General features: G+C 54.6%; 1 protein-coding gene and 1 non-coding gene across 4 annotated transcripts; one reads left to right on the forward strand and one right to left on the reverse strand.

The window, feature by feature from the left end:
• Positions 1-2425: 2425 nt before the first annotated feature.
• On the forward strand, positions 2426-13367 carry ARL5C (ADP ribosylation factor like GTPase 5C). Of its 3 annotated transcripts, none has more exons than XR_010594727.1 (6): positions 2426-2569; positions 5476-5536; positions 6180-6327; positions 8467-8550; positions 9234-9496; positions 11628-13367. XR_010594727.1 is itself a non-coding variant. In XM_065577365.1 (6 exons), exons 1-6 carry the CDS (start codon positions 2524-2526, stop codon positions 11674-11676), a joined length of 531 nt encoding a protein of 176 aa, XP_065433437.1. In that variant the 5' UTR covers positions 2426-2523; the 3' UTR covers positions 11677-13367. The 3 variants fall into 3 exon arrangements, 2 of the variants coding, with proteins under 2 accessions (XP_065433437.1, XP_065433436.1); XM_065577365.1 differs by having other exon boundaries at positions 9243-9385; XM_065577364.1 differs by having other exon boundaries at positions 2427-2569; positions 9234-9385.
• Positions 13368-21716: 8349 nt separating this feature from the next.
• On the reverse strand, positions 21717-21810 carry TRNAI-UAU (transfer RNA isoleucine (anticodon UAU)). Its single transcript has 2 exons — positions 21773-21810; positions 21717-21752 (listed from the first exon to the last, which is right to left on the reverse strand). It is a non-coding gene; the product is annotated as a tRNA-Ile (tRNA).
• Between the last annotated feature and the right edge of the window lie 5087 nt (positions 21811-26897).

Below are 26897 nucleotides of genomic sequence, written 5' to 3' on the forward strand. Positions count from 1 at the left end.
CAGGGGTAGTCAAAATCCGTGGGTGGGATCTTGAATTTTGGGGCTGGGTCCAATCAAAAGGTCTCCCCTTTGCCACAGGGGCTGGTCGAGCATGGGGCCTGGGACCCCAGGGGACAGAGTGGGGCTGGCGTGGGCCTGGGAGCCCCGGGCTGGGGGTGGGAAGGGAGGGTGTGGGGCTGGCATGGGCCTGGGACCCCGGGCTGGGGGTGGTAAGGGAGGGTGTGCGCCTGGGACCCCTTGGGCTGGGGGTGAGAAGGGACAGAGTGGGGCTGGCGTGGGCCTGGGACCCCCCCGGCTGGGGGTGGTAAGGGAGGGTGTGGGGCTGGCGTGCGCCTGGGACCCCCGGGCTGGGGGTGAGAAGGGACAGAGTGGGGCTGGCGTGGGACTGGGACCCCCGGGCTGGGGGTGGTAAGGGAGGGTGTGGGGCTGGCGTGGGCCTGGGACCCCCGGGGCTGGGGGTGGTAAGGAGGGAGGGTGTGGGGCTGGCGTGGGCCTGGGACCCCCGGGCTGGGGGTGAGAAGGGACAGAGTGGGGCTGGCGTGGGCCTGGGACCCCCCGGCTGGGGGTGGTAAGGGAGGGTGTGGGGCTGGCGTGCGCCTGGGACCCCCGGCTGGGGGTGGTAAGGGAGGGTGTGGGGCTGGCGTGCGCCTGGGACCCCCGGGCTGGGGGTGGGAAGGGAGGGTGTGGGGCTGGCGTGGGCCTGGGACCCCCGGGCTGGGGGTGGTAAGGGAGGGTATGTGGGGGCCCCCTGCGCACTGGCGTGGGCCTGGGACCCCCGGGCTGGGGTGGTAAGGGAGGGTGTGGGGCTGGCGTGGGCCTGGGACCCCCCGGCTGGGGGTGGTAAGGAGGGTGTGGGGCTGGCGTGGGCCTGGGACCCCCGGGCTGGGGGTGGTAAGGGAGGGTGTGCACCTGGGACCCCCGGGCTGGGGGTGAGAAGGGACAGAGTGGGGCTGGCGTGGGCCTGGGACCCCCCGGCTGGGGGTGGTAAGGGAGGGTGTGGGGCTGGCGTGCGCCTGGGACCCCCGGGCTGGGGGTGAGAAGGGACAGAGTGGGGCTGGCGTGGGACTGGGACCCCCGGGCTGGGGGTGGTAAGGGAGGGTGTGGGGCTGGCGTGGGCCTGGGACCCCCGGGCTGGGGGTGGTAAGGGAGGGTGTGGGGCTGGCGTGGGCCTGGGACCCCCGGGCTGGGGGTGAGAAGGGACAGAGTGGGGCTGGCGTGGGCCTGGGACCCCCCGGCTGGGGGGTGGTAAGGGAGGGTGTGGGGCTGGCGTGCGCCTGGGACCCCCCGGCTGGGGGTGGTAAGGGAGGGTGTGGGGCTGGCGTGCGCCTGGGACCCCGGGCTGGGGGTGGGAAGGGAGGGTGTGGGGCTGGCGTGGGCCTGGGACCCCCGGGCTGGGGGTGGTAAGGGGGGTGTGGGGCTGGCGTGGGCCTGGGACCCCCGGGCTGGGGGTGGTAAGGGAGGGTGTGGGGCTGGCGTGGGCCCTGGGACCCCCCGGCTGGGTGGTGGTAAGGGAGGGTGTGTGGGGCTGGCGTGGGCCTGGGACCCCCGGGCTGGGGGTGAGAAGGGACAGAGTGGGGCTGGCGTGGGACTGGGACCCCCGGGCTGGGGGTGGTAAGGGAGGGTGGTGGGGGCTGGCGTGGGCCTGGGACCCCCGGGCTGGGGGGTGGGAAGGGAGGGTGGTGCTGGCGTGGGGCCTGGGACCCCCGGGCTGGGGGTGGTAAGGGAGGGTGTGGGGCTGGCGTGGGCCTGGGACCCCCGGGCTGGGGGTGGGAAGGGAGGGTGTGGGGCTGGCGTGGGCCTGGGACCCCCGGGCTGGGGTGGTAAGGGAGGGTGTGGGGCTGGCGTGGGCCTGGGACCCCCGGGCCTGGGGGTGGTAAGGAGGGTGTGGGGCTTGGCGTGGGCCTGGGACCCCCGGGGCTGGGGGTGGTAAGGGAGGGTGTGGGTCTGGCGTGGGCCTGGGACCCCCGGGCTGGGGGTGAGAAGGGACAGAGTGGGGCTGGCGTGGGCCTGGGACCCCCCCGGCTGGGGGTGGTAAGGGGAGGGTGTGGGGCTGACATGGGCCTGGGACCCCCCGGCTGGGGGTGGTAAGGGAGGGTTTGGGGCTGGCGTGCGCCTGGGACCCCCCGGCTGGGGGCGGGAAGGGACCCCCCGGGCTGGGGGTGGAAAGGGAGGGTGTGGGGCTGGCGTGCGCCTGGGACCCCCGGGCTGGGGGTGGGAAGGGAGGGTGTGGGGCTGACATGGGCCTGGGACCCCCCGGCTGGGGGTGGGAAGGGAGGGTGTGGGGCTGGCATGGGCCTGGACCCCCCGGCTGGGGGGGAATGGGACTAGCTGGAATTTCCTCTTTGCCACCGACATCAATCAGCCCCCCACCCGGGGAATCGGTGCGCAGCGGCCCGGTGGGAAACCCCTCCAGGGGGCGGGGCCAGGCCCGCTCGCTGACGTCACGGGCGGAGGCTATAAAGCGGGGCGGGCGCGCGGCCCGGCCAGTAGCTGCAGGCGGCGGGTTCGCGGCGCGGCGCCGCCATGGGGCAGCTGTTCGCTAAGCTGATGAGCATCTTTGGCAGCCAAGGTAAGGGGGGGCCTCCCGGGGGGACCCCCCGCTCCTCTTCCCCCCCGGTCCCGACTCGCGCGGCAAAGCGGGGAGCGCAGGCAGCCTGCCTGGGACCCTCCACCCCCTGGGCACCTGGGGGGCTGGGCAGGCGGGGGGGCTGCTGGGGGACGGAGGCTGGGGGGGTAGGTGGGGGGCTGCTGGGGGACGGAGGCTGGGGGGGTAGGTGGGGGGCTGCCAGAGGACGGAGGTTGGGGGGGTTTAGGTGGGGGGCTGCCGGGGGACGGAGGCGGGGGGGTTTAGGTGGGGGGCTGTTGGGGGACCGAGGTTGGGGTGGCTGGGGGGTGTAGATGGGTATTGCTGGGGGAGGGCAGAGGGCTGTGGAGGGGGCATAGGTGGGGAGGAAGGGGGTTGGGGGGAATAGTGGGGGGCTGCTCGTGAAAATGGCCTGGGGAAGGTGGGGGGGGGCTGCTGGAGTGGTTGGGGGGGTGTAGATTGGGGGGCTGCTGGGAGAAGGGGCCGGGGGGGGGTAGGAAGCTGCAGGGGGTGGGCAGAGGGTTGGGAGGGGGGGTTGTGGGTGAGGCAGGGGGCTGAGCTGAACAACAGATGGAAGAAGAAAGTTTCTTGCAATAAGGAGACCAGGGAAAACAAAGGAGCTGGGGGGGAGGGGGAAGCCAGTCTACGGGAGGGGGGCTCAGCAGTTGGTCTTCATGGGAAAGGCTCCCCTCCCTCTGGGTGTCCCCTGGCCCTCTGGGGCCTGATTTGGACACTGGGGCAGAAAGGAGGAGCTGGGGCCCAAAGCTGCCTCCTGAGGGGGTTTTAGACCATGGGTCCCTTCACCCTGCGGGTTGTATCTGAAATCACTCCCCAGCCCCTGAAATCTGCAGGGGAGAACACTTTTCTGGGGGGCAGGGCTGGGCCTGGGCCCCAGGCCGTGGATTTGGGGCTTTGCCAGGAACAGAACAGTACCTGTGAAGGTCTCTCCCCCCACTGCCCTCCCTGCTGGAGGAGCTGGCATTTGACCCTCTTTCCCCACCCTGGCTTTATGTTGCTCCGGCTGCTCTCACTTTCTTGTCCTTCGGGCTGCCCCGTCCAGCAGCCAGGGTGGGACTGAGAACAGCCTCCCTTCCCCGAGCGCTCCAAACTCTGGCCAGCCATACTTCTGGCCTGGGCTCCCAGACAATGCCGCCGTGCAGCCCATTGTGTGGGCGTCTGGTCTGCAGAGAAAACAGCTTCTTTTGATTGTGAGCGGAGCCCAGAGGGGGAGACGGCTGCTCCGTCAGTTTCCTTCCCTTCCCCTGGAGTCCTGCACTGCATGCACGCCCTCCCCCCACAGAAATATTTTTACTCTGGCATTGATGTGCTTGCCAGGATTTTTCCTGACTGAAGCAGTTTCAGTTCAGAGCCACTGATCTTTGCAGAAGCGGGGGCTCCTCTAGATCAGTGGTTCTCAACCTGGGCCCCCCTGGGAGGGGCCGTGAGCAGGTTTCGGGGGGCTGCCCAGGGCAGAAAACCAAAGCCCCACCACCTATGACTTTTCTATGCAGAAAAACAGTTGTGGCACGGGTGGGCCATGGAGTTTTTCTAGCATGATTTGACGGGGGTCTTGGAAAGAAAAAGGCTGAGAACCCCTGCTCTAAATCCTTCCCCTCTCTTGCATGCAGGGGATGGGTGCCCCTTAAATCACAGCTGTTCCCAGACTTTGCACGGTGACCCTCACATGTCACACACTGAGCAATTCGGGTCCAAGGAGAGGCGTCCTGCCTTTCTCTCTCCCTCCCTCTCCACCGCCAGCTCCACAACGGCCACTCTCAATTCACAGGCTTGGTGACACACTCGCCGGGTCCTCCGCTGGAGTTTATTGGGGAACTCCGCTTCAAAGGGGGTTTGCGTTGCCTGGGGGCGGACTCTTGAGAGCACCAAGGTCCGTGGGTAAAGTGAACTCTGGAATGGAGGGAGTTTGGAGGAGATGTTCCATTTGCACCAAAACGCAGAATTCCCTTCGCTGAGTTGCAAACGGTCCCCTCTGTTTCCATCGAGCCGGGCTTATGGGCCTCTTGGTTGGGTTTCCCTTCTGCCTACTTTTCAGATCAAAATTCCTAGTGTATTTGTAAATGTCCGTCTGTCTCAGATGTGGCAGTCTATGATCCTTCTCCGGCCCCCATCACCACAGTAGCAATCATTAATGTCTTCATCCCCCAACTCCCCTGGAGGGAAGGCAGCGCTGTGGTCCCCATTCAACAGGGAACTGGGGCATAGAAGCTAAATGGCTTTTTGCAGGGGGGAGGGGTGTGTTGGCAGAGCAGGGAATTGAATCCAGGTCTCCAAGTCCTAGGCTAGCCTCTAACCATGGGACGCACCATCCTGCCCCGTTAAACTAATTACTAGTTAACATTTATCTTGCAATAGCATCTAGAAGCCCCACTGTCCTAGGTGCTGCACAGACACAGCATAAGGGAGAGTCCTTGCACCAAAGAGCTTACGGTATAAATAGACAAGACAACAGGGGAGGGAAACTGAGGCACGGAGCTGAGACATGACTGGCCCAAGGCTATGCAGCAGATCAGAGCACTGGACTGGGAACCAGCACTGCCGCTATCTACTAGATCCTTGGAAACTGTCAATCTCTCTCTAGCCACAGGTCTGCTCCCTGGGGTGATCCCAGTCCAGCGTAGACGGGGGGCCTTGGAATCTTGCATCACTCGGCTCATGGATTTTTATGCCCCTCGTGTTTAAAATGCTGCTTAGCTCCCCCTCTCCGCTTGTCCCCGATCAGAACCAGCCTGCTCATTGAAAGCCCTCTGATTTTCCAAGTGTTGGACGGGGGGGCCAGGAAGCTGGGTTACACCCCGGGTTGACTGGATTTGCTGGGTGCCTCTGCCTGACTCTGCTAGCTTCCTCCTGACCCTGCCTCTTTGGTTCTGCAGAACACAAGGTGATCATTGTTGGCCTGGACAATGCAGGGAAGACCACCATCCTCTACCAGTTGTGAGTATTCCCATCCCTTCATCTCCCATTCAGAGTCAAACTGCCAGCCAGATGGTTGAGGGGGGAGATGATGTATCCCTGCCCAACCCCCCTGCTGCAGAGCCTCCCCCAGCAGGCAGCAAATGGTCCTAGCAAACAAAGATGCCTGCATCCTATCTTCACATTCCAGAAGGCAACGGGGGTTAGACTGAAATCAGCAAGGGGGGGCAGGGTTCCACTGTTTCATTTAAACGAAGGTGGCTAAAAGCAGCATTGTTCTTCTGCATTGCAAAGTTTCAAAGCTGTATTCAGTCAATGTTCAGTTGTAAACTTTTGAAAGAACCGAACGTTTTGTTCAGCGTTCCAAACATCCTCGGAGGTTCTACTGTAGACAAGACAAAGGGTGGGAGGAGGGGGAATATTACAGGTGGGAAACTGAGTCAGAGAGATACTGAGTCAGTTGCCCAAGAGTCTGTGTCAGAGCAAGGAATTAAACCCAGGTCTCTAGGATCCCCATCCAGCGCCTTAACCACAAGGCCATCCTGGCTCCATGCTCATTTGCTTCTTGGTAAGCACCTGGCGTGCCCCATTCTAGGGGGCAAGGGAGGGTCTGGTGCTGGGTTATGCCGGGATGGCTCTGATGCCTGGCCTGTGCCTCCCACAGCCTCATGAACGAGGTGGTGCACACCTCACCCACCATCGGCAGCAACGTGGAGGAGATCATCTTGAGGAAGACCCACTTCCTGATGTGGGACATCGGGGGGCAGGAGACGCTGCGGTCCACGTGGAACACGTACTACTCCAACACGGAGGTAAGGGGCCGGGTGGGAGGAGCAGCACCATCTCGCTCCCCTCCCGGGCTAGCTGCGCTCGCCCTGTGATGCTCGCCTGGGCTTGATTTGCTTGGCAGATTGGAGAAGCTGGTGGATTTTCTTGTAGTTACAGTGGAAGGGAGAAGCTGATTGGCCATGATGGCTGCCAGTTGTGTGCGCAGATGCTCCTCAGCCCCGACCCACAGCCCGCCCTGCTACTCCAGCGCTGGGACCCCGGCATGCAGCTCTGCCGATGCCCCTTCATCCTGACCCGCAGCTCCCTGCTATGTCAGTGTTAGGATAGCCTCCCGCACCTCAACCGATGCAGAGCAATCCCGACCCACCCCTTTCCGTTGTATTCTTGGGGACCCCCCAGCCCTGCCAGTGCGCCTCGGTCCTGACAGGCAGCCCCCCGGCGACTCTAGTCCTTGATCCAAACACGATTCTGCTGATGCACCTGCGTACTAGTGCCCCCTCTCCTGTTATTCCAACCCTTGGGCTCCGTGTCGCTCTGCCATAACCAAGCGGTTCCACGTGCTACCCTCGGAGCAAGGGGCTAGCTGGCAGCCTCCCTCGCTTTCTCTGCCATGTCACAGCCCAGTGTCCGGGATTCCCCTGCTTTGGGGTGTGAGCACCCGGCAGCAGCTGTGTCTGCTCCAAGAGGTGCCCCGGAGCTAGCTGCTGGAGCAGGGATGAGTGGCCTCACGCAGACCGGCGCTGTTAGATTCCCACTGGGAAAGCTGATGTGATCAGGTTCTGTTGCTATTTCAGACTCTTACACTTGTATTGCAGCGTCAGATGGGATTTTCATAGGCGCCCGAATCCCCTTGGGTTTGAGTTCCTAATTCCCCACGGCTCCTCTGGCAACCCCAGTTTAGCGCTTGATCCTGCATAGCAATGCTTACTCGAGCGATCACTTCCATTGACGTTAATGGGGCTCCTTGGGAGTAAAGGTGGCAGGGTCGGACCCTTCCTTTGTAACTTGACGTTGAATATCGCGCCGCTCCTTTAAGGAGAATGGAGCGGGTGGCTTCGGAGAGTGAACAGATTTTTACTAGGGCAGGGCAGGAAGCAGGTGGGAATTTGGGGGGAAGGATCCAGAGGAGGTGCCGCTTCTCTAAACAGGGTGGGGGTTTTCCCCTTTTGTCCCAGCTTGTTTGGAATGGGATTAAAATACTGTCCCGGAGGGAAGAGCGCCCTGGCAAAGATCCCCAGCTGTTTTGGCAGCGCAGAGAGGGGCAGGGATCCGAGTTCAAACACGTCCTTTGTCCTTCCTGCCTGGCCAGCATTCCTGACATAACTCGAGCTGGAATTTCTCTCCCGCTGCCGTCCGTATTTTGTTTCGCGATTCAGAACAGGTCTTGCCCGAGCAGCAAGAGCGCAAGATTCCTGTTAACTTTCCACCCGCTCCAAAGCCCCGAGCCAGTCGAGTTTGGCTGTGACATTACAGTGAATTATTTGTACTGGGGTAGCACCTAGGACCCTATGCGCTAGGCGCTGTACAGCCACAGAACAAACGTTGGCTTGGCCATTAATGAATAGCTCCAGGGGGGAGTCAGTGTCTCTCCTGGTTACCATGGAAAGTTAGTCCGAGGGGAGCTCTTAATTATTTGTATTCCAGTAGGGGCTAGAGGGGCCAATTAAGATTGGGGCATCATTGTGCTAGGTGCTGTACATGTACATAATGGGACAGTCCTTGCCCTGATGAGCTGTAATGTACAGACAGGCCAATCTTGGGAGAAAGAATTATTCTCCACAGATGGGGAAACTGAGGCACAGAATGGCTGCGACTTGGCCAGGGTCACCCAGGGCATCTGCGGCAGAGGCAGGAATTGACCCCAGGTTTCCCAAGTCCCAGCCCAAGGCCACCCTTCCTGTCAAATGGTTGTTTCCCTTCCTTGGGGTCGCTGGTGCTGTGCCAGTTCTCCAGTCCTCCGCAGAGCTTCCCAGGCTAGACGCAAGCTGAATTTCAGATGTCAAATAGCAGCAGGAGACTGTGTTTGTGCAGCACCTAGCGCAGCAGGGTCTGGATCCACCCGAGCTGGCTCCTGCTCCACCTGCAGCTCTTGAGCCAGGCCTCAGATGTTAGCCCAGGACCGGGGTGTTTGATCGACATCTGCTCTTTCCATCCCCCCGCAGTTTGTCATCCTGGTGATCGACAGCACCGACCGCGAGCGGCTGACGGTGACGAAAGAGGAGCTGTACAAGATGCTGGCCCACGAGGTATGTTAGCACCAGGGTCGCCCTTCGTGGCCACGGCCTCATGTCCAGAGTAAAGCCGCTTTAGTCTAGTGAGTTGGAGGCAGATCCCTGAGCGATGTTGCTGGGAACTTTGCGACGCTCCATCCCCTTGAAGAGGGCCTGATGCATTAGCGGCAAGGTACCCAGCTGTTTCAGGCACAAGGCCCCAGCCATCTGTAGCGTAGGCGCCGACTCCGTGGGTACTCCGGGGCTGGAACACCCCCCAGCAGCGCTCCGCCTCCTCCCCAAGCACGCCGTGTGCCCACTTTTTCCCCCTGGCTCCCAGCGCTTGCCGCCACGGAACAGCTGATGGATCATAAAGCAGCTCCTCGCCTTCCTTCAGCTGCTGAGCGTCACGCGAAACAAGTTTATCGAGTCTCAGTCCAGTTCTGACTGGCGTCCCATTCAGAATGGGGTTTAAGGAGTGTTCTGGCTTATTACAGTAGCACCGAGAGGCCCCAGCTGAGATCAGGGCCCCTGTGCTGACGAGGTCACAATCTAAATAGCCACAGGGTGGAAGGGGAAACCGAGGAAGTGACTTGCACAGTGTCACGTAGCAGCTCAGTGGCAGAGGCGGGAACAGCACCATCAGGCTGGGGGATGTTCGCATGGGGGGGAGCTGAATGGAGAGGGGAGAAGGTTAATGGTGGGATCTCTCTCCCCAGGACCTGCAGAACGCGGCGGTCTTGATATTTGCCAACAAGCAGGATGTAAAGAACTCCATGACTACCTCTGAGATCTCCAAGTTCCTAACCCTCAGCTCCATCAAGGACCACCCATGGCACATCCAGGGCTGCTGTGCCCTCACGGGAGAGGGGTGAGTGCACCACAGAGTAAACGAAGCGGTCCCTTTTGGTGCCTAAGTGTCCTGTGGAACTCTCTCCCACAAGACAGAAGTGAGGCAGAGCTTAATGGCATTCAGCAAAAGGTTAGGGGTATGGCTGGCTGAAAATTTTCTGTCTAAACTGTTTTTTGGTGGAGAACTGGATTTTTGCTTAAAGGATACTTGTTGTGAAAAGTGTTTGCTTTCTGCCTGAAAGCCAAAATACTTGAACTTGGAAATGCTGTCCCGGTTGGAAATGCTGTCATTCAGTTGCTTCCTGTCCCCAGTCTCCTCTATGGGTCAGGTTCCCAGGTGGACTACATCTTCCATGATGCACCATGGCCACGGAATCTTATGATGCAAGAGGGGAGCCTGTGGTGCATCATGGGAAATGTCGTCTGAGCTGGAACCTTGTCGATAGAAGTGAATGAGAGCATGAGGCTTCTGAACTACAACTCCCATGAGGCACCTGGGCGGCGTTTCCAAATTGAAGTATTTTGCTATTTCAATTGCTGCTGAAAATGTACTTTCCGTGGGGAGAAACCCCGGAACCAGCTCTAGGTGGAGACATACAGATAATCAGCACATCTGCTGTCTTGTTAGGCTGGGTAGGACTATCTAAGGGCTAGAACCCTCCTGTGCCAAGCCATGAGCCACTTTCTTCCATAATTGTTTGCTGTGGGGTTCCTGGTAGCTTCCAGTTCTGACCACTGTTACGAGACGGGAGACTGAGCTAGGCGGACAGCATGGCAGTTCCTGTGGGCTCTCTTCTTCCCTTGCTTGGCATGGGCGTTTGGGGGCACCTTAACTGGGGAAGTGCTTGGCTTGTGTATACTCATGCAATGATCTACGCTGGCTCTATTGGGGGTCGCGCTGTCCTCTCCGCAGATCAGTAGCACTGAGTCTGGGAAAGAATCCAATAGAAGGTCAGGTGATTCCTGTAACTGACGAACTGCCAGGGCCCGGCACAGCTGGTGTTGGAGGGGAGGTTCTGGCAGCACAGAGGTAGGCAGGGTTCCCACACATACAGCCCGGGCAGATGCACATCCCAGCCCTGACTGACGTTTAAATGTTCCAGCCACCTCTAAGTGTCTGTTGTGTGCAACTGGCACCCTTTACCTGTGAGGCGCTGGGTGTAGTGGTTAGAGCAGGGGACTGAACTGGGATTCCAGCGATCATCTGTTGTGAGGGGAGTGGGGTCTGGTGGTTAATGTAGAGGACTGGGAGTCAGGACTCCTGGGTTCCATTTCCATACTGGGTGCTCCCTCAGCTCTGTCCCTGAGTTAGTGTGACTGTGTGCAAGGCACTTTACCTCTGACTCAGTTTCTCCATCAGTAAAGTGGGAGCCGCTCCTAGGAGTTCATCACTTCATTTTTTCCAAACTCTCTGAACACCTCAAACAAAAGGCAAAAGCCTCGTCTCTGCCCCAGGGCGCTCAGGTAGTGCCGTGACTCACGCAGCCAGAATCCTTCCAGCACCAGCTGCGCTGGCTTCATGTGAGCAGCCTGGGAATAGATGCCAGGAGGCATGACGGGTGTTTGCTCAGTTTGCGGACGCACGCTCTGGGGGCAGGTGCGCCTGTCTGGGTCGCGTCAGGCTGAGTAGCTGGGGCTGGGTTAACCAGTGACTCACTGCCCAGATGAAACTTAATCCACCTTGTCTCTAGCCCCTTGTCTCACCTCCCAGCCTGTAAAGGGGCCCTGCCTTTCTCTGTTCTCCTCAAGGCCTTTCGATAGCGGGAGGCTGACTCAGCTGTGATTGTGGGATAATCAGGGACTTCTCAGCCTCTGGGAATCGGTGTCTCCCCCAAAGAGGAGCCTGCTCGTAAGCACAGTCTGCTGCTGTTCAGTTTGACGAGAGCTTTGCCAATGATAAGGACACCCTGCTACTTGCATTGTATTGAAAGAGGCAGCGCAATCTAGTGGTTAGAGCAAGAGGGGGCTGAGTTAGGATCTATGGGTTCTGCTTTCAGCTTTGGGGGAGGCAGTGCAATGTAACAGTTAGAGCTGGGAGTGGGGTTCTGCATCTGCCTTTGCGAGGGGAGTGGGATCCAGTGGTTAGAGCAGGGGGGCTGGCAGCCAGGTTTCCTGGGTTCTCTTCCCAGCTCTGCCCCGACTTGCTGAGCAACGCAGGCCAATCACATCCTTGCCTCAGTTTCCCCATTGTGTAACGCTCTGGCAGGTGGTATCAGTGCAGAGCGTGGTTATTAATGCGCGTTCTCTCCCCATTCGTACAGCCTGCCAGCTGGCTTGGAGTGGATGAAGTCTCGAGTAGCAGCCAACTGACACATCTGGCCAGACATATGACGGAACAGTGCAAAGCTCTCAAGCATCTTATTTATTTTTTTATACATGTGAGTTTCAGCCTGGACTTTCCTTCTAAAGCAGCTGAAGCTGGGATTTTGTACGGACAGTGTATTTCCGAGCCTGGGTCAGCGTGGGAGCTGGTCCCTCCTGGATTGCATGTCCGGAAGGAATCTGGATCATATCTGCTGGGTGGTGGGTCCGTTCTGGATCGTGTCTCTGAGGGGAATCGGTTCTGGGTCATCTCTCTTCTGGATCACATCTGCAGAGAGGGAAACCAATAGGAAGAAATCTCTGCTCCAGGCCTGCACTTAAGTAAAAGCTGGAACAAAGAAGCCTGGAGCATGGAAATTTTACGCACACGCAGGCCCAGTGCAACTTCCAGCAGATTTACCAATAAGCTATGAAAGAAGAACCTCACCCTCCGGAGTCCGGTTAACAGGAAATGCCTTAGGTCTTCAGATGGGGATTGGGGATAAACTTTGCTAGAGGGCTGGGGAGGGGGGTAATAACCTTTAAACCCCGGTGCCCCTCTGCGCTGCCCATGCTCTTCTCCAAACTCGGGTGGTGTTCGGCGTGAGGATCTGAAACCTTCGGGACACTGACGTTTCCCAGGATTTGCTCTGCGATCATCCCTGGGTCGCTCAGCGACGCATCGACCAGCGCGCACTGGATGTTTCCTACCATTGGTGCTTTCCCTTGGCCCGTCTGATCGAGGCCTTGACCATCTTGTATTTTATATGTTTTAACGCAAGCAGGAAAGGGCCGGCTCCATGGCTCTATTCCTGAGTATTTCTCTCTTCTGCCACGGCCCCGGAGCAAGGACACAGATCTGGATTCAGACCCCTCCTCCAGCACCGTTGGAGGGCAGGGATTCAGTGAGGGTGGGGAAATACGCATGGGTGGGAAGAGCTGCCCCGGGGAGCAAATTTCCCCCTTCACGACGGTTCATTCCCACCTCTTCCACCAGGAGGCGCTAACGGGTCAGGCCCAGCAGGGCCAGATCCAATGCTGCTCGATCTGTGTGGGACCTGGCATCAGGACCAAATCCAAACCCTGGATCCGGACTCAGGGATGTTTGGGTCTGACCTATCCAGCCCGTGTCCCATTTCTACTGAAGATCGAGTCTCACTCTGGAGGCAGCAGGAGCTGACGGTCAGGGAGACCCGCCTGGGTTCTGCTCTTGCAGACTTGCGGGGAAAGACTTAGCTCTTCTGTACCTCAGTTTACCCTGTTGGCAAGTGCCTGCCTTTGTAGAGTGACCTGGAATCCCTGGATGTGAAGGATGCTGGATAAGCACAAAGGACTTGGGGGCGGGGTCACTATCAGGGGTTCCACTGTTCACCGGTGCAATGCTCTAAACTGGTGTGACCCCAAAACCCACTGGAAAGGTGCCCGTTGAATCCATTGGGCTCTGGATCAGCCCCTTAACGAATCTTCTTCAGTTAAGTGCTTTTAACGAATTAAACTTGTCCCATGAATTTGCATTTGCACAGGCCCCCTGCCAGGCTCAGAGGAGCGGGACAGCGCGTCACAGCTTCCTGCCTTGGGCTCCGATGGGGTTTTTACCATTTTTGGGATGATCCATTTGACTCTCCAGTTCTGTATTTTTTATAAAACTCGTGTCTTGTATTTTATACCTGATTAAAGGCTCCGCTATTTAATTTTTTGCACGATCGGGGTCTTGTCTTTTATTAGCTTTTCCATCCTTGTGGATAAGGCACTGGGCTGCGATCCAGGAGATTTGGGTTTAATTCCTAGCTCTGCCGCAGACTGCCTGAGAGATCTTGGGCAAGTCAATTAGGCCCAGATCCTAAAAGGAGTTTAGGCCCCTAACTTCCTTGGATTCAATTGGAGTTAGGTGCCTAAATATCTTTGAAGATCTGGACCTCAGTTCCTCCATCTGTGAAATGGGTATAAAAAAACCTTCCTCCAACTTGATCCCTGTGTGTCTATTTGTTTTCTTTATATATTGTGCTCATCACAATGACATCGGAGCACTTTCCAGTAGTGCATTAAGCAACATGACTAACGTCTGTCACGGGTTTTGTTCTTTCATCCGCTCCCCATGGGGGGAGAAGTGTGTGTGTGCATGGGAGTGTTTTATTTTGGAAAATTTTTATTAATAGATCTGTGCCTGTTGCTCTGTTTTTATGTTGCAGACGGGCAGGTCAAAGAAATGCACCTGGCACTTCGAGTGGAAGGTGAGGGAGTTAATTTCCTGACGGGGGAGCTCATTTCAGTCTAGGGAAGCTGGCCCCTGCCTTATTGACATTTAGCTCTCTAGGGTGGGAGCCTGTCTTACTATACTTACGGGCCGCGCTCAGCACAGGGGCATTCCGATCTCAAGCGGGGTCTGTAAGCACCATTGAAACACACACATCACTGTTCCTGGTTCCAGCACAGAGCATGAGCCCAAGAGGATTATATTCCTGTTTAGTTCTAGCGTTCATTGGTAAGGCAGGAAACCCCTGACGTTTGCATGCCAAATTCTGCATTCTAGCAGAGCGCCAGCTCTGATGTAGTTAAGGTAGCGAAGGCCGTGTTTAAAGGACTCTTCTTTGAAAGGCACCAAAATCCACAGGCTGGCTTGGATTGCCGTAAAATGTGGTATGCCTCATGGGGGTGCAGGAGAGGATTAGTGATCCAAATTTGGGGTCAGTGGAACAAGGGGTTCCTGAGATACAGCCCCCCCCCATGCCATTGCCTTCAATCAGCACCACAGAAACCCATCCCATTGCACATGTGGCCTGCTGGGCGTTGCCCCTTTTGGGACCCTGGTTGCAGCAGCAAAGTTCAATGACAAGCTTCCAGGCCTCTGTCGGCCATTTCTAGCCCGCCCTTCCTTGCAGTCCCATCGTCTTCCACTGTCCAGCTCAGAAAGGGTTAACGAGCAGGAGGGGCAGAATCTGATGCCTTAAAAAGTTTTATTTAGATCGGAAGATCAAGTCGAGGATGCTGGATAACTTGTCGTCACTCGCCCTGTGGCCCTTCCTGTCGGGCGATTCCGCGGGTCAGTCACTTGATTTGTATCTTGCGGTGGGATGGTAGCCTGCCCCATACTGGTTGTGGCCAGTTGAGTGGTGCATAGGGCAGTCCCTCTGTACAGGAGCCAGGAGATATGGGGGACAGGGCACGCAGAGCCCCTTGCGTGACAGGAGTGGGTGAGTGCTTCTTGCGCACTTTGCACTATTGCCGGTCAGGTGGCCAGCAGGACCGGTCTCTAGCCGGGCTCCTGGGGGTGTTCTCCCGGGGGCTGGGCTCACAGGCTCCGTGTTAAAGGCTGCAGGCGACACGGAGCTGATCCTTGCTGGCCTAGGAACTGAGCTGAGTCAGCAGGGCTTTGGGCGGAGCCTGCTTGTGGGGTAATTTTACCTCCCATGTGAGAGAGGAGCTGTGCGTGTGTGTCGCTGTCTCTGACCGCATGGAAACCCCATGAGCTCACAGCTGTACCTAAACCTCAGGGAGGCAGCTGGGCCTAACGACATTACAGAGAGAGACATAAACAGGAAGCGCAGGGAGGTGCTTTGTAGGGCAGGGCTCTGTGCAGCGGCAGCTGATCATAATCAGGTGTTGATCCGGCACCGCACCAGATGCAGCGCCTCCAGCCGGGCAACCCACTGCCTCTCCCTCTGGTGGATCTCAAAGCACTTGCACATTGACTGGCCAAGCCTCCCACGGGGGACTAGAGAGGGGTGATTGTTCCCACCTCGCACAGAGGTGAGTGGACTAAAGGAGCCAACACAGTTTCAGGTCTTCCTTTAAAAAAAATATTGCCTGGCTCTTCCCCCACCCCTGTTGGATTCTTGTCTTTGGGGGGAACGTCGGCATTGCTGTCTAGTGGGCTGAGCGCTGGACTCAGAGTAGGGCCCGGGCTAAGTGACTTTACCAAGGTCGCACAGAGTCACCGGGAGACCTGGGAATGGAACCCAGGCGTCCTGACTCCTAGTCACCCTACACTTAAGTACTGGATGTTATGTGACCTGGACTCGTGCACCCAGGCATGGAATATGTCGTGCTCCACATGCTGGGGAAATGACTCTGACATGAGCAATTAGTTAATTAACACAACTCAGCCACTAATAAGGGGAGGACAGGTAAACAAGCACTGGTGCCATGGGAGAGGTAGAGAGCCCAGTGTCTGAGGCTGGTAGCAGCTGTCTCATATACACAGGGCTCTGTATAGCTAGATCCACTGAACTTGTCCTGGGCTCTGCCTCTTGCCACAGATCTGTGGTCTAGAATCCCAACTTTAATATTTTTTGAAAAGCATGTTCCTGACTGTGAAGAGAAGCTTCCTGATTTTAATTGCTGGGGCATTTTCTTCCTGAGTCTGCACGTGGCCTGCGAGAATAGCTTAGAGAGGTGTGAACTCTCACATTAATATCAATGGTGTGTTAACTCTGGAACCTACTGATATTCATTTAAATCTCAACACTATTAACTGTTTCACTGCTCATCGTTTTAGCAGAAACATCCAGCAGCACAGAGCAGGAAGTTAAGATGTTCTCTTGTGCCTGCAATAAGCAAGTGGGCAGAAGGGCTGTATTAGATTCTTTCTTTATGTGAACTCTCAAAAATGCAACAGTTCCCATTTTAACTTCATCGCTGTACTGAACCTTCCTCTGCCTCAGCGCCTTCTAGTGTTCTCATGGGTGTACTGTGTTTGCTCCCACCTGCTCTAGTCAATAAGCTTCAGATACAACACATGAGCCCCGTGCTGCTGCTGCTGCTGACCCACCTTCTCAGAGAAGCTTGAACATATGATGCAGCAAATCCAGAAGGCAAGTCCAAAGAACCCACAATGACTTAACCATCACGAGTGGTTTTTCTTTTTTAACTACAATCTCTTGATTTTTGCAGAATTGTGAGCACTGGGGCTGGTAACGTTATTAATCTAGCGGAGAGAAAGAGCCGAGGGTTGGGAGCTGAAGTTAGGGGGAAAAAATCAGACTGAAAGGGGACCGAAGGCCACATCTCTCCCCGTGAAGGCAATAGGTGATGAACTGCTGAAATAGCTCCTCAAGGGATGTGCTATGGCTTCTTATTGCTTGTATTTTGGTAGCATCATGGGTGCTGGGCCTCGCACCCCACTGCACTAGACTAATGTCATGATTTCCAGAGGTTAAAAAAAAAAAAGTCCTATCCAAGGAGCACTTGGATTTGACCCCAGGACCTCTTGAGCTGTAGTCAACTGTTCTACTACTGAGCTAGCCCCACTTTGTACGCAGGTGCTGCTGCGGTGTCCTGCCAAAGACAGCTAAACCTGCATGCTTCCTTTGCACTGCAGCTCTAGGAGTCTGGGATATGAAAGAGGCACCGTGGCTCAGATCCTCAAAGGTATTTCGGCATCTACCTCACCAAAATACCTTTGACGTTCTGGGCCCTTGTGTTTTAATTACAGAATTGCGTATCCAGTTGAACTGTGACAAAGTGCTAAAGACCAAAATTCCCTGGTTTCACTCTAGGGGATCGAAACCCACGCGGTGGCGTGCTCCAAACCGCGCCCCCTCTCAATGCAGGCTCTCTAGGAATCAAACTCTGCCTGCGGATTGCTCTGATCTGCATTTACCTGCACGTGCCGAGGGGGACAGCTGTGTTAGCCATGGGGCTACTGGATCTTTGTAACATTGAGCCGCTTTTCGGCTACGCCTTCCCTGATTAACAGAACTACTAGGCCTAACTTATTTGTTCGCAGCCCTGTAACACGCTGCATCTCCTCTGCTCACACTGCGCCAGACAGTCACTAGGCAACAAGGAGATAGGACTTATTGCCAGCTGGCCTTATGAACAGGTAATGTAAGCGGTATGGCAGCAGGGGAGATGTGGAACTCAGTGGTAGAGCATTTGACTGCAGATCAAGAAATCTCTGGTTCGCTTGCAGGTGCTACCTTCTCTCTTTTCCTGGGAGCAGCTAATGTACCTTTGTGTTGCTCTCCACACAAAGAGAAATTGAATTCTGCAGGTTCCGATAACGGTAATCAAATATCAGGCTTCCAATACTACACTGATTGCCATGGGCGATATAGGAAGCAGTGTGAGGTCTCCCCATATATAATACACACCCAGTACAGCAAAGCTATACCCGTGCGCACACACGCTATGGGAGAATACAGCACTCTCACACACACAGCGATGTGCAGAAATCCAGGGCATTATTGCAGGGAACGGCCAGTGCTTTCAAACATCAGGTCATGTTATAACTCAGTGGTTTAACCTGGTGACTCAGAGCTGCCACTGATTAAAAGCCAGGCCCCTGAGTGCTGAAGGATCACACATGTTTATTTGAGAGCAGGTCTATGTACATGCTATTTACAGGGAATAAATACAGAGCTCTTGTCCTCAGGGAAGGATGCACAGTCACCTCCTCTCTACAGCAAGGGCTTCATGCATCTCCAGTCACTTTTATCCTGCCAATACTCGAACGCTTTCCTGGAGGGGACAAGAAGGGAGCGATCCAGGGGTCAGAGGGTGAATAGGCTCAGAACAGGAATTTCTGTTCTGCCCTTCTCCTCCCCACCCTGGAATTGCACAGCATGCATTGGGGGTGGATGAGTATTATCCCCATTTTAAAGATGCAGAAACTGAGGTACAAAGTAGGGAAGGGACTTGCCCAAGAAGTCAGTGGAATAGCACCCAGAATACCTGCAAAATTCCCCTACTCTAACCACCAGACCTCACACCCTCAGAGCGAGCAGGATGGAGTCCTGGCTCAGCCCCTTCTCTAACCACTAGACCACACTCTCCTCCCAGAGCCTGGGTTTGGACCTAGGAGTCCTGGGTCCCATGCCCCTGCTCTGATCAGTATAACCCACTATCCCCTTCAAGTAAAGAGCAGGGGCAATGCATCCAGAATTGTCAGGCATTCACTAATGCCCCTGCACCTCCTGCTGTATTCTGTCCCGGCAGGTCTGATGGCATGAAAGCCCCTTTCAGGGGGGGTCTCCACAGTACCTCCAGGCCCTGAGCGTGCCCCACACTCACTCTCGGCCAGCAGTCCCGGTCCTGCACACCAGCCCCTCCTGGCAGGGGCAGACCTGGTTGATGCTGAAGGCCAGGCCTCCCTGGGGCACAAAGCAGCTCTCATCCAAGGCCAGCCTCTTCTTGCAGAGCAGTTCGCCATGGTGGCGGGCGCAACAGGCGGCCACGCTGCAGTCCTTGTCCTGCCAGCAGCGAGCACCTGGGGGCAGACAGAGTGGGGGGGAGGAGTGAGGGATAGGCAGACAGGGAGGGGCTTCATCCATTCCCTCCCCGCACTGCCCGGGACCCCACAGCCTGCCTCTCTTGCTGCTTTCCAACCCACCCAGCATAGCACCCAGTCCCTCCCGTCTTGATGGTGCAAGGGCCTCCTCCTCTGCAGTCTGTGTGGCCTGGACCAGCCGCCCAGAGAAACCCCACTCCTCTGGGTGCAGGAGCCGGACCCCCCACGGCTGTGCCTTGCCCCACCTCCTAGGGGAGGCACGGGGCTGGGGGGGCGTGGCTGGAGCACCCTGCCCTATGGCTAGTCTCTATCTCCCAGTGGCCAGGTATAAATTACAGCAGCTGGGAGGCTGCTCCGCCTTATACCAGGGGCCCACGCAGCCCCGGTGCTCAGCTTCAGAACAGTAGGAGCTCCTCCACCCCGGCCACGCCTGAAGCCCAGGGATGGGAGAAGGGCGACTCAGGCCTGGAAAGCGGCTCCTCTCCATGCCTTACCCTCCTGCCCGTCCGGCACGGTCCTGTGGCACTTGCCAAACATACAGGTCAGGCCCCTGGCGCAATGGGTGTCGCGGCGGCAGTACTGCCCCTCCTGGCGCAGGGGAAGGCACAGCCGGAAGTGCTTATCACAGAAGAGCCCGTGGGCGCAGTGCCGGTCCTGGCTACACGTTGTGGCCGCCTGGGGGAGAGATGATGCAAGGTCAGATGGGAAAGGCACGTCCCTGGCGGGCGGGAGGTTGGACTGGGGAAGCAGCCCTCACAGCTGAGTTCCTATCCCCACGTTTTCCATAGCAATCGAAAAGCCAACCTGGATTCCAAATGTCCCAACACTGGGGGGTGCTGAGACCTGGGGGGAGGGTGTGATAGCAACAGGGGCGAGGCCCCTGAGTTCCCACCCAACCTTTCAACCCAGCATCAGATCAATTTTTGACCTTTTGGGACATCCTAATTACAATCCCTTCTCATAGAATCATAGAATATCAGGGTTGGAAGGGACCTCAAGAGGTCATCTAGTCCAACCTGCTGCTCAAAGCAGGACCAATTCCCAACTAAATCATCCCAGCCAGGGCTTTGTCAAGGGAAGAGAAAAGGCCTGGAGAGCTCACAATTTTCCAAAGCCACCAATGGTTTTCGGGGAAGGAGTCGGAGGGGAGTGGAGGGCAGGGGGATTCAGTTTCTCTCCCCACTGGAGATGCCTTAAAGGGGTCTCATTCAGTAAGTGCTCAGCCCCTGCAAATCAGGCCGGGTCCCTTGACGCTGGGCACCTAAAATCTTGAGTCACTTTTGGAAATCTTGGCCGGAGATGTCTGGCTGACAAGGATTTTCTAGATCCAGGTGCCACACTCCTTGGCCCATCTCTGGAAAGCAGCAGAGGAGAGGTTGGGATGGGACTCCTGGGGTGTCTTCCCAGACTAGCTGCATGAACTTGGCCTTAGTTTCCCTAACTCGAAATTGGGGTTAATAATTCTTCCCTCCCAGGGGCTTGTGAGGGTTAATTAATTTCTTGAGCACATGAGTTCTTTGCGAGAGGGACTATGTTTTGTTGTGTTTGCCAAACACTTCACCTCATACGGACCTGGTCCGTTACTGGCGCTCTTAGCACAATCAGAATACTACATAGTCAAAATAATGATTAAGTCCTTGAGAACCTCTGTACTAAGCATATGGTTAGAGCTGCTCAAAGCCAGCAGGGCACTCCTGACAGAGACGTTGTATAAATCACTCCAGAATTTATGGTTTGTTTTAAGCACTTTTGTGTATGAGGCTCTTTCTAACCAAGGAGCTGTTAGGAAGTTATAGACGGTGATGTAGGTTTAGTAGAAAAAAAATAGTTTGACATGAATAGCAATGTTTTCTTGGTTTTCTTTTCTAAAGAATCTGTAAAAACAGGGTGAGGTTTTGTACAGTTTGGATTTAAACGTTGAGATGCTGAGCTAGTGCATGAGAACTAGGAAGTGAAACTTAAACAGAAAACAAAGTGAAACAGACCAGCCACATCTGAGCTGTAATCGGCTGAAAATGTTCCGTCTACATTTTTCAAACAAAAAATGGGGTTTTGGGGGTTTGGGGTTTTAGGTTTTTGTTGATGAAATGAAAATTTCCACAGAAAATAAGTTTTCAATGAAATTTGGCATGGGAGGGTTTCTTTGGGGAAAAAAAAAACCAAAAAAATAATCCCCCCCCCTCCCCACCACTAATATTTTTGTTTTTTCAATTAAACCCTGAACATTTTTGAAGAAACATTTCAATGAGCATGGACAAAAAATTAGTTTGCAAGAATTTTTACAAGGGGCGGGAGGGAAGCATCTCCCAATTTAGTTCTATTTTTAACATTCCTCCTGGATTAGTAACCTGAGGGGCTTCTAATAACACCGCTCAAGAACTGATTATGCGATATCTAAGATATACGTGGCTGTTTCCCCTTAAGGATTAAAACACCCAGGTAGGGAAGCGTTTTACAGTCATTAATTGCTTAAGCCTCACACACCTCTTGTGAGTGTCCATCGATTTTTGAGGCCAGAGGAACCCTCTATTGCAGTAGCTCTCAAACTTTTGCACTGGTGACTCCTTTCACATGACAAGCCTCTGAGTGTGACCCCTCTTATAAATTAAAACCACTTTTTTTTATATTTAATACCCTTATAAATGCTGGATGCAAAGCGGGGTTTGGGGTGGAGGCTGACAGCTCGCAAGCCCCCATATAATAACCTCTCTACCCCCTGAGGTGTCCCCAGCACCAGTTTGAGATCCCCTGCTCTGTTGCCTGTTTGGATTCATTGGACCTCCTAAAAATGGGCCAGAGAATTCCATACCCATAAAACACCTGCTCCAGGTGAGGCTCGAACTCACAACCTCAGCATTGCTCAGTCAAGTACTGTCTTATAAGTACTGTGCGCTAACCAATTGCGCCACTGGAGCACCTGAAAAGTGCTTTATCTGCCTCTGAATCAGGATTGGTGCAAGGACTGGTGGTGCTCTTCCAAAGCATGCAACAGTCCTTTCCTCTACCCACTAGGCCAGGGGTTTTCAAGTTTTTTTTTCATTTGCGGATCCCTAAAAAAATTTATATTGGGGGTGTGAACCCCTTTGGAAATCTTAGACATAGTCTGCAGACCCCCAGGCGTCCACGGACGACAGGTTGAAAACCACTGCAGTAGGCTATCAAAAGGCACCAAATGTACTGCTACATTGGCTAGGAATTGCCCTAGGACCAGCTGCCTGGATGCCAGCAACGCTAACCTCTATACCATAAAGGCATCTGTTTTATAGTAGGGGAAAATGAAGTAGAGCGAGATTACAATCTCAGATTCAGAGCCTGTGCAGTCAATGAAAAGATGCCTGTTAATTTCACGAGGCCCTGATTTGCCATAGGACATGCCGTAACAGTGAGGGATAGAACCCAAGAGTCCTGGTGCCTCGTTCTAGTTAATAGAGCGCACACCTTCCCATGAGCAGAGAACAGAACCCAGGAGTTCTGACTCTTTCCTCCACCCCAAAAAAATCCCCGGCTCAAACCACTGGCCGTATGCACCCCATATTACACCACAAAGGCTGGCCTGCTAGATGCAGGATTCACAAGGAGAAATAGAGACCCCCTCCCCGACTCTGATGCTTGGTCCCCTACCGTCAAGCCAGGCAGGCTGAAGGCTGCGGGGCAAGTGCCCACCCATCCCTCGCTTACCGCAATCTCCTTGCTGTCGGCCATGGGGCTGGAGCTTTGGGAGAGGGCGGCCTCATCTGGGGCGTGGTAGGGCATAGAATACAACCACGCCCAGATGTAGCCATACGCAGCAGGCAGGGGCCACAGGAGCAAGGAGAGAAGCCAGAGCCTGGCAGGAGATGCCCACATGATGCAGATCTGGCAAATGGTAGGGGGAGGATCTTCCCTTTGGAGTGATAGGAAACCCAGCGCCAGCCCCCGGGGTTTATATAGTCCAGGGCCTATCTCAGCCCCTGCTGCTAAAACTGTTTGACCATCTAATGGGAAGGAGGAGGCAATCAGGGGTTAAAGGATTAGCATAATCACCGGCCTTCCCAAAACAGCCCCCAAAATAAACGAGCCCCCGGCAGTCTGGCTCTGGGCTCACTGAGCACACGAGGGGCAGCCCCGGGATCTGGCCAGCTCCAGCACTGCGCCAATTAGCCAGAGTCCAGCCGCTTAATGCCTTCTGAGGGGGATGCGAGTTGCAGGTCTCAATGCAGATCCAGCGTGCCGTGTACAAGGGCTGGGACTGCACAGAGCTAATGGCTCATGGGGGCCATGCTGGGGACGCGTCTGAGGCCCTAACACACATTGGCTCATAGAATGTAGGGCCAGGCAGGTGTATTCTGATCGAATTCTCTCCCGCTGTGTCTGTGCTGCACCCAGCACCTTGGGGCCCTGATCTCAGTTGGGGCTGCTAGATGCTATCCTAATATAGCTAGTAAGTAATAATGGTCATTAACGATCCCATGGTGCTTTGCATAAGAGTCAGGGCGTTGAACCCTGGTTTCCTGGCCGAATTCCATCACATGAGCTCATACAAGGGGCACAGACACTGCCACAAAAAAACCACGTAAATTTGGGTCAGTAAGTGAAACAGAAAACAAGAGAGTCAGTTTCACTTCTCTGACCAGAAATATATTTGGATGCGGCCATTCCAGGAAAGTCCCCGTCTGCACTACAACTGAAATATGCTAGCAACAGCATTGTTATTATTAGCTGCCTTATCTCTAGGCTTGGAAGGATTCGATTTTTACTGGGAAATGTCAATTTTACGGAACACACACGAACCAAGGAAGAAAATCTTTCCACTGGTGATAATTGACAGATAAGCCAAGTAAGAAAAGTGCTGCTGGAGAGGTTAACTTATGGACAGTTGCTCTGTATATTTGGACATGTGATATTGACAATTTGTGCTTTAATGGTTAGAAAGCTTTTGAATCTCAATGTCTATTGTCATTAAATAATTTTTGTCTCTCCCTCCACCCCCCCAAATTTCCCGCAACTCTGAAAACTGAAATAGAAAAAAGAACAGGAGAACTTGTGGCACCTTATAGACTAACAAATTTATTTGAGCATAAGCTTTCGTAGGCTACAGCCCACTTCATCAGATGCATAAAATGGAACATATAGTAAGAAAATATGTATACACATACAGAGAACATGAAAAGGTGGAAGTTGCCATACCAACTCTAAGAGGCTAATTAATTAAGATGAGCTATTATCAGCAGGAGAAAAGAATAACAACAATGCTTAAAACGATGTTTAAAACTAAACAGCGATATGATCTGTCAAAATGATAAAAAAGTAAAAAAGGAATTCTGCCAGGCCTGAGTATATCCTGGCCTTGTAAAGACAGCTCCATCCCTAAAGACCTTACAGGCTAAATAGACAAGACAGACTGCCCCCATTTCACAGATAGAAGAACTGAGGCACAGATCCTCAAAGCTATTTAGGTGCCTAACTCCGAATGACTTCAGTGGGAGCAAGGCACCCAAGTGCCTTGCCTGAGGTCACACAGGGCAGCCTGTTGCAGACAGAGGGATTGAACGCAGATCTTTTGAGGTCTAGCAAGCAGGGAGTAGCCATAGAGTCTGGATCTAGGCTTTGGGGATGCTTGGATGCTGGGCCTGGTTTTCTGCTCATTTCCAGTCAGAAACTGTTTCTATCAGCTTTCCAGCCCAGGGTACTTGGGGGCTAGGACTCCTGGGTTCCATTTACATTGATTCACTGTGTGACCTTGGAGGAGTCACTCCCTCTCCTCATGCCTCAGTTTCCCCATCCTGATGTAACGGGGCGATCCTCTTGGACCATGCAGCATGTTATTAGCCCCAGCTCCCTAGACTGTCCCTTGGGATAGTTTATCTAAGTGCTCCCGACCTGTCACCTCATCCTCCTGAGAAACCCTCAGGGGGACATGCTTAGCGCCTCCCCTAATGGGTTTGCAAATGACCGTGTTTGCCTGGCGCTGGGGGCCTTATCTTCTGCTCCTCTGGACAAATTGGCCCAGCCGGGGGGCTGAGTGGAATGACCAGCTGTGGGCAAACAAGGAAATGCTCTCCTCTGAGAGGATTCCTCAGGAGACAATGCTGCCTCTGCCTCCCTCAATCAAGAAGGTTTAGCAGTGGCTGATTTTCCCACCCCACACCCCTTCCTTTCTGACTCTTTAATATATATTTTACAGTAAGTAAAAATACACCCCTAAGCTCCACTGATGTCCTGCTTAGGGGACATGAGGGATGGCTAGGCCTTGTACCAGCTCTCTGCACAGGGGGTGAATTTCACCCACAGCAGCTAGCTAACCAGGAAGATCATGGTTATGGTGGGTCGTCTCCTTACCCTCTAGGTTTAATATCCGCAATGCTGAAGCTTCTGTCGCTTCCCTGCATAGACCTCACTCAAATTATGCTGTCCAGACTTTCTTCATTTCCTCTCCTTCTTCCTGCTTATATTTTCTCCCACTTGGCAATTCCCCATCCTCTAGAATAGTTACACCCTTTGGTGATTTGGACTCTGTTATGAGTTGCCAGCTAATTAGGTTTGGTTTTAAAATCCCAGCTCCTGGAGTCATGTGATTAAGTGAAACTCTCAGGCCTGGTCTATACCTAAAACTTAGATCAACCTAGCTACCTTGCTCAGGGCTGTGAAAAATTTCACACCCTGTACGACATAGTTAAGTTGACCACGGTAGCATGGCTTTCAAAGTAAGTTTCTGGCCTTCACGGTGGTGGAGGAAAGAGGGAAACATCACGCTGCCAGCTCAGAAACCATCAGTCCACTAAACAGAACCCCAGCTATGTTACTGTTTGAAATCTCGCAATTGGTAAATTCATCTCGTGATTTTAGCAGCTGACTTGTGATTTTTGAGGGGCTCGGAATGGACAATGCTGCTGTTATGCTTACTGTCACTTGGTCGCGAAAAGCTGGGACTTGTCCCGATTTTAATGGGAGCCTGTCACAGAGCCTCTCCTGGAGTATCGCTGGATCCTGCACTTGTGAGAAGCGAAATTAGTGGCTCGCCAGAGGGACTTCCTGCTCTGGGGCCTGCTGGATCCAAAGGGCCACAGCCAAAAAACCCTTAGCGCTCGGCCCTTAAGGAAAACAATATGTACATATTAACTAGCTGCCGGGGGGAGGGTAACATCACTGGGGCCTCTTTTGTCCCAGAGCTTTGTGAGGGGAGCTGTGCGGGTGGGGTGGGCGGTAGGCCAAGGGTGAGCACCAGGAGACAAAAGCACAGAAGGAAAGGAGACAGAATCAGATTCTTTGTGTGATCGTCTCCTTTCCTCTAGAAAGGAGGCCAGAGAAGTCTGTGCTCAGTCCCGTGTTACCCAGTTTAACAAGATGCTCTGCTACTGGTGTGGCATACCCTGTTTCCCCGAAAATAAGACATCCTCCGAAAATAAGGCCTACTTACAGTTTTGCCTCTCGTTGTAATATAAGGCATCCCCCCGATAATAAGACCTCCCCGATAATAAGGCATCCACCGATAATAAGGCATTTTTCATTTCTGAAAAATAAGACATCCCCTGAAAATAAGACCTAGCGCATCTTTGGGAGCAAAAATTAATATAAGACACTGTCTTATTTTCGGGGAAACAGGGTAGTACTAGGATGTCAGGCAAGCTGCCCTGTATTCCTTGCTCTATCACAGGCCAGCTGGTTGGCCTCAGTTTCCTCATTTGTAAAACCGGGTGATGCTCCTGCCCTCCTCTTTAAAGTGTTTTGAGATCTGCTGATGAGCAGCTCTTACATAGATCTCTTACAGGGATCACAAATAGCAGGGTCTCCAAAGTATAAAAAGATGTTGTCAGAAGTTAGTAAGATCTGCCCGTGGGAGGGCTTCACGTTGTTTGGGGTCTGATTCCCCCGTCCATTAGTCATTGGCTGATTCTGGAGCTTGATGCCAGCTCTGCCAGCCCTCTCCTTTCTCCTAGGCACTAGGGGTGCCAGTCATCCAGGATTGTCCGGGAGTCTCCAGGAATTACAGGTTAATCTTGAATTAAAGGTTATGTCATGTGAC

The sequence above is a fragment of the Chrysemys picta genome, chromosome 24 (genome assembly GCF_011386835.1).
Source record: "Chrysemys picta bellii isolate R12L10 chromosome 24, ASM1138683v2, whole genome shotgun sequence".
In the NCBI taxonomy this organism is placed as follows: Eukaryota; Metazoa; Chordata; order Testudines; family Emydidae; genus Chrysemys; species Chrysemys picta.

Bases quoted from the DNA above. Each gene is read 5' to 3' on its own strand.
- ARL5C (XM_065577364.1), top strand. From the start codon at position 2,524: ATGGGGCAGCTGTTCGCTAAGCTGATGAGCATCTTTGGCAGCCAAG. The intron at 5,537-6,179 runs GTGAGTATTCCC...TGCCTCCCACAG, and splicing joins ACCACCATCCTCTACCAGTT to CCTCATGAACGAGGTGGTGC. The intron at 6,328-8,466 runs GTAAGGGGCCGG...ATCCCCCCGCAG, and splicing joins CGTACTACTCCAACACGGAG to TTTGTCATCCTGGTGATCGA.